Source organism: Pundamilia nyererei, unplaced genomic scaffold (assembly GCF_000239375.1).
Source record: "Pundamilia nyererei isolate P.nyererei 1_Seehausen unplaced genomic scaffold, PunNye1.0 scaffold00324, whole genome shotgun sequence".
NCBI lineage: Eukaryota > Metazoa > Chordata > Actinopteri > Cichliformes > Cichlidae > Pundamilia > Pundamilia nyererei.
Genome location: NW_005187725.1, coordinates 513,120 through 520,080, shown reverse-complemented (window position 1 = coordinate 520,080; position 6,961 = coordinate 513,120). Strand labels below are relative to the sequence as shown.

The 6,961-nt window shown below is 41.4% G+C and overlaps 1 protein-coding gene across 1 annotated transcript; it reads right to left on the bottom strand.

Annotated features, from left to right (window-relative positions):
* Positions 1-1,759: 1,759 nt before the first annotated feature.
* LOC102215232 (interferon-induced very large GTPase 1-like) lies at positions 1,760-5,709 on the bottom strand. The gene is made up of 4 exons (XM_005751745.1): positions 5,553-5,709; positions 4,658-4,689; positions 3,391-4,564; positions 1,760-3,042 (listed from the first exon to the last, which is right to left on the bottom strand). Exons 1-4 carry the CDS (start codon positions 5,707-5,709, stop codon positions 1,760-1,762), a joined length of 2,646 nt encoding a protein of 881 aa, XP_005751802.1.
* Between the last annotated feature and the right edge of the window lie 1,252 nt (positions 5,710-6,961).

Genomic DNA, 6,961 nt, shown 5'->3' with positions numbered 1-6,961 from the left:
TGTATCACAGCTCAGGAAAAAAAAGCACCGAAATAAAGCACCGAAATGTGCGCTGCTTTTCGGTCTGGTTACTACCGTTTATGTCAGAACCGGTGCCATCATGGCACCGGACACCGGTACCCATCCCTAATCATGAGTGGAGCAAATTAATTTACAGAAGTTCTTTCAAACCCAGTAATGCAGCTGTCATACTTTGAGACTTTTTCCCTGCACTGGAACATTTACTGCACTTTTTACTGAGGTTAAATATTTATCTAAGTAATTTTTAAATGCTACTGCAGACAGTCTGATTGTAATCTGATTACAGTTGTGGTCCAATGTTTCCATCCACTCATCATGGGTATGAATGATGAAATAATTTTGGTTTTTTTAATGATTTCTTTGAACTGTTCTTTGTCCAGGGTGGAATGATTGTACAGGATCTTTAATTACTTAAAATTAAAAACAAGAATTATTCTGGATTTTCTCTAATCCGTATAGGGTCAAATAAATGCATACATTTACACTTTAAGTCTCTTAATTTATTTTATAATAAACTGTCTTCACAGTGGACAGTGATGCTGGTGTTTCTTGCAGTTTCCACTTCATGGCAGGCCTGAGCCTCAGTGGTTTCTGGGTTTTTCCTTTTTATGTCCTCTCATCTGAGGGTGACAGTTTGGGTCTTCTTCCAAACTTTGGCAAGTGATGGTACTGCCAAACCTGTACTTATGTAGTTGTTTACATGAACCATTTACAGTTGTTTAGGAATGGTTCTAAGAAACCTTAGCAACTAGTATAAATCTACAATTTCCCTCTTGGATCTTCACAGAGTTCCTTGGACTTCTCCAATATTCTGAGTAATTTTCACTTATAGCTGTCAAACAAATCCTTTCTATGCTGCAAAGACAAACTACCAGCTGTAGTCAATCATGGTCACTACAGCCTGTACATACTTATAGTTATAGAATATTCACAACATACTTCATACCGTGTACATTATAACATAATAGACCCATTTCTGTAATATACTTACATATCTATATTGTTGCTAATATATATTGTAATATATCTATATCACTAAGCACTTCTGGATGGATGCAAACTGCATTTCGTTGCCCTGTACCTGTGCATGTGCAATGACAATAAAGTTGAATTCTATTCTATTCTATTCTATTCTAACAAGAAGTTAACAGGCCTCAGCCTTGCTAAGATAAGATATTGTAGTATTTTCAGCAGCACTGGCTAAAAGATTTATAAATGTATATATTTGAGCCTGTGTGGCTTAGAGGAAGTCCAAAATAAATTCTAACTTGTGCACCCAATTCTTGTTTTTAAAGTAATTAAAGATGTATGCTGAACGATTATTCTACTCTAGAAAAAAAAGAACAGTGCAAATAAATCATTAAAAGCCTAAAATTACCCTGATATTCATGCCTATGTTGAGTGGATGTAAAATTCTAACCACAGATGCATCTACATTTAAATCAGTGACTCAGCAGAGCTGAGCTGTTATTGAAGATCGTCTTCTTTGGCCTCGTCCTTCAACTGCTGATCGAGCGCTCTGATCTTCTGTACCAGTTTGTTCTCAAACTGTGTTCCTATCATCCGCCTTTTTTTGAGTATTTTTCTGTTGGATGACTTCAAACTGTTTTCTTTTCACTTTCAAGTATTCAATATAAAAGCTGCTGATTTTAATTTTAAATCAAAGTTTCCACTGAGCCAGAATATCTCTGACAGCCTCAAAGTACGTTTTCATTTCTTTTTTTATTCCTTCAAATTTTCAGTTTGTTTCTTGATAAAGATAACTTACCCCCGCCTCATCGTGTTTTCCACTTTCAGTCATACTAAGAAGCTGGTCTTCAGTCTTCATGTTACTCCTCAGGTCTGAGGTCTGCTTTCTTGCCAGGACCTCCAGCTTTCTGTACATTACAACTTCAAGTGTGTTCTTGAAACTGAAAACAAAGTTCTCACTGAGGAGGGAGTTCCACAGGTCCTGAATTTTGGTTCTGAGCTGTGAGAGAGTGATCCCAGCGGACTTTGAAGCTTTAGAGAGGATGGTGTTCTTCACTTCTTGGAGGCTCTCACTGTAAGCTGGATTAGGAGCAGCCATGGGTGGACTGCCCTCCCACAGCTGCCCACAGTATTTCACATCTTCCTGAACATCAAATTCAATGACATCACTGAAGCGCTCAGCATCACAAAGCTCCTCTTCAGCTGCTAGTTTGGTCATCTGGTCCAGATGTTCCTGCAGGCGTCTCTTTCTGTCCACGTTCTTCTCTGCTGCTGCAACATCTGGAACATCCTGAACAAACACACATCTGGGAGAAAGCTGAACTTTTTTCATCCTCATCAAAGCCTGAACAACAATCTGCAGAATGTCTTGGATCTTCAACAGATTATCTCCAAAGATGCTGATCAGTGTCACGTTTCCCAGAGCAATGACAAATGTCGCCAGTTCGTTGTCACGGTAACGAGTGTTGTTACCGTCCAGCTCAGAAGCCTGCAGACCTTCAGTTTCCACCACTAGAACATAGTCAACGTCTGTCTTCATGTCCTCTGATACTTTGAGCAGCTGCATGAAGGCACCCTTGGTACTCCTGCCAGCACCTACTGCAGGCTGCAGTCCAAACATGGAGCTCAGCAGTGATGTTTTCCCACTGCTCTGGAGGTCCAACACTGACAACACAAAAACTCTCTGGTCCCCCAGTTTCTGGATGACTTCCTCTAAGAGGCTGGAGATCCATGTGAAAGGCAGGTGACCTGCGTCCCCGTCCATCAGCTCCACTGGGTGTCCTGATATCATCAGCTGTGCAGCCAGCTCAGGGTATTTACACCAGTCAGCGTCTCTGCTCTCTCCATCTGTTGTTCTGTGGGCTTCATAGATGTGTGCCATTTCTCTGAACATGTGCTCCAAGCCGAAGGATGCAGACTGCAGTTTGTGGGACAAGTCTTGGAGCTCAGTTTGTTTCATTAATAACAGACCAGATTTGTCATGTTTGTTCTTCAGAGCTAAGACCTCCAACCACTTTTCATCATAACTTTGGAGAACAGAAGAAATGTTCTCTGTGGAGAGAGCATCCATGAAGATCTGAGTCCATTTCAGGAAATACTCTCTGTCTGCTGGTGGCAGTGCTGAGAGGCTGTTAGTGAACAGCTCCATCAGTTTACTGCAGGAAGCAGCACGTTGTTTCTGACGCATGTCCATCAGTTTCTGCTGCTTTTTACTCTTCTTGTTTTCACTGTTTTCTCTGAGATGTTTCAGTTCTTTGTATATTTTGTTCCAGTGATGCCACAGATGGTTTTGACAAGGGAGGAATTCCTCTTTGATCTTTGAGATATCCATGTTATCCTTCGTAATTAGCTGCATTATTTCCAGAGCAGCAGATCTGCCTCTCTGACAGGCTGGGTCACTTTCATCCACTCTGACTCCAGAGAGCTCGGCCAGGGCTTCAAGCTGGAAGGATGGTTTCACACTGGACTCTTCTAGAGAAGATAAAACTTCTCTAATGATCTTTTTCAGCTCTTCAGATACATCTGACTGGTTTCTGCCTTTGAGGCCCATTTTGTATTTTCCCTTTTTTGTCTTGAGAGCATCACAGCTGTCATCATCACTGAGACATATTAGAGGTTTATGAGACTTAAAGAGGGCGGCTATAAGTGATCTGCTTTCTTCATCTTTTTGCAGGGATGCAACAAGGAAAACGTTGATGGAGGATTTTTTAATCAGTATGTCGCGCTGTTTTTCAATCTGCAGAGCATCACCGTGAAGATTACAAAAAGCCATGCAGTCCCTGAAGGCATCAGTGGGTTTCCCAGCAGGGCAGTACCAGGCTATCTCTGCCACACCATCCATCAGATGGCGAGACCTGGTGCTTCCTGGGCAGTTCCTGTGGAAGAAGGTGCTGTGACGGTCGTTGATCAAAGCGTTCATCAGCTGAGATTTAGACACTGACAGAGAACCCAGGCGGAAAAATGACACCAAGGGTGTCTGAGCTTTGCAGACTGGAACACTCTTCATGGTGACGATGGGTGAGCCATCTTTGATCTGAGTCGCCGTCCAGGTTTTTGTTATCTGTCTGAAAGTCCACAGAGGACACTCCATCTCCATTGTGACTGGGTCAGGGACCAGCAAAGGTAAAGCGTACTGACACTGAGAGAGCTTTGTGACCATCGTCTGTTTAAGGAAGCTGTCTGAGCAGTGAAACACGGCCATCTGAACATCCATTGGATGCACACGAGTCTGTTCTGTGTCCACGCTGGTGTTCAGAAAAACCTCCCAATCACTGTAATCCTTCTCAGGGATGTCAGTCACCGGCCTGGGCTTTGGCTCTGTCCCCTCAGGACTGTCTGCTCTTACAGGAATATATCTGGCCCTGCAGTCTAACGTCATCAGCCTGCGGACAAACATGTGAGCCAGATGTTTCTCAGATGTGACATGGTGCCGTGTCACAGGTGGACGGATCTGAAGAAAATCCTCTGGTGAGAATTTCTGCTGAAGTTTGTCTTGAAGCTGAAGTCTATCAATCAGTGTCTCAGTTTGTCTTTGACATGGATACTTGGTGAGTTCATCAGAAACATTCACTGACTGCAGGAAACAAGCAAAGAAACAGTTTGTTAAGGACTGATACTGTCATAGAAACTATCTCTAAGATCTTTGGTATAAATTTGGACTTCCTACCATGTTTCCACTCACGTCCTCACCTGAGGAACCTGCGAGATAAAAACAAACCAGGAGAACAGATCATGTGACTGGACTGAACCAATAAAACAGTCAAACTCCCACAGGTAACATGAACGATACAGTCCTATACAGACTGAGTGAATCCAAACTGCTGTGGCGTGACAGACAGTCACTGTGTGGAGCACACAGGGCATCACTAGGTTTATGTACTGTATGTTGTATGAATCATTACTGTGAAAGTCAGACATGAATCTGAGTCACTTTCAATCAGTTTGACGCACATTGATAAGTTTGTGTAACAGACGTGATGTAGATACAGAAAAACTATGTGAAGGTTTACTGACAGTCAGACAGAGGACTTTGTGTTCTTTTCATTTACATTATAAACCCTCAGTGGTCACAATAAAAACACAATTATTCACTGATTATTGAAATGAAACAGTCCTGCAGACACACAGCATCCCCTCTCAGCTGTACCATCATTTCTGTCTCAGCAGCACAAAACAGCTGTTTGACCAACAAGGAGACAAAAATTCATCCAACAAGAGCTCCGATTATATTCAAGCTCTTTGGAAAAACTCCCGGAGGAAACGTGACTGAGCAGGTTGGAGAATGAAGAGAGTGGAACGCTTTGAAAGCAAAATGAAGCTGCGAACAATCATCAAACTTTTTTCTTCTCTGAAGATTCCCAATCAGGAGAAACACATTTACAATCGCATCATCAGTAAAATAATAACAACAATAATAAAGTTGAGCGAGTCAATGTGTTCAAACCTTTGAGACTTTACTGAAGGTGTGAAATCAAACCTTGAGATTCTCCTGCAGACAGCATGTGTACAACAACATGATCATAGAAACACATTTTCCTGCTGATCAGGTGAGAAGATTTTACCTTTGTTGGAGCGTTCCTCGTTCTCATCTTCTTCACCTTCATGGACGAAGAAACAGAAAACAGGATCTGTGTCACAGTTTTCTTTCAAAGACGAGACCTCAGATCTGATCTCAGCCTCTCCTCCACCTGCTGCTGCTGTGCTGTGAAGGTTCTCCATCTCATCTGCTCCTCATCTTTACAAAGGATCCACACATCATCTGTTTGTTTTGTTATCTATCAAAACAGAAAATAGAAATAAATAGAAATATTTAAAAGTGCTAAAAAGAGTCTGGGACCTGAGAGCAGACATCCGAGATCTTCGTGAGCAGAAAGGTGAGAACTCATAGATGCTGAATGGACGTCAGATCTTACTGTATATCTGCTGCTGATACGACCGTGCTTCACATTTCCACCTCTGAATATGAACCTGACTGTAATGCAGATATTCAGGCTTTGGATAAACGTTGGATAAAGTTTCACATTTTCATTATTTAACTGTAACATCTGCTGTCATCAGCGGCAGTTTATAAAGGCATGAAATTCATATTGAGGATAACTGAGTTCATCTTGTTGGTGCAGCGCTCCACAGCAGTCCCAGTTACTCATGGGACACCATGAGAAAAAGAATTACCCACCACTGGCTTATGTTGAAGAGACATCAGTGGTTAACAACAGTTTAACACAGTCAGGTAACTGAGTGATGATGAACCAAAGTCAGGGTGTTTTTTCTAATACTTATTTAATTTCTTTCATTTTTGTGTGGAACATTTAAAATTTACACATCTAAAACTAAATGTGTATAAGTTTGAAATATTCAAAAATCCAAACAACAACAAAGTGATGATTATGTTTTCACGAGAAATGAACCTCCTTTTAACAACCTCAACAGCTGTTTGTGCAGATTATTGCGTTTACGAGACGCACTTAAATGCATCACAGTCGTTGCTTTTTACCGTACCATACCGTTACATGAGTAACGTCTCAGCACCTTCTTTGCCTATAACTAAAACAAGGCTTAAACTGAAGAGTGTAACACTGATCTGTGTGTGTGTGTGTGTGTGTGTGTGTGTCAGCGCAGACACCGCCATGAAAACCTCTCGGGTCAGAGCTGTCACATTAACTTTTATCTTTAAGTCAGAGTTTCATAACTGGACGGTTTAATGAAGCGTTTACACACCACAGAAATACAAACTCATACCTGCGTGTCTCTCGAGCTCTTCCTGGTTTTTAGTTTAGTTTCGGTTTCTAAGGACGGTCCACAGGAACTTCCTGTGGACCTCCAACCAATCAGAGCGTGATGTTTTTACGGTACCGTGATGGTGTCACCTTCAAGGTTATTATAGTTTATAGGTTATTATAAATTTAAACTGAAAACTAAGACTAGATGTCAAAACTATTCAGTTAACTAAAATTAAAAATAATGTTTTTTT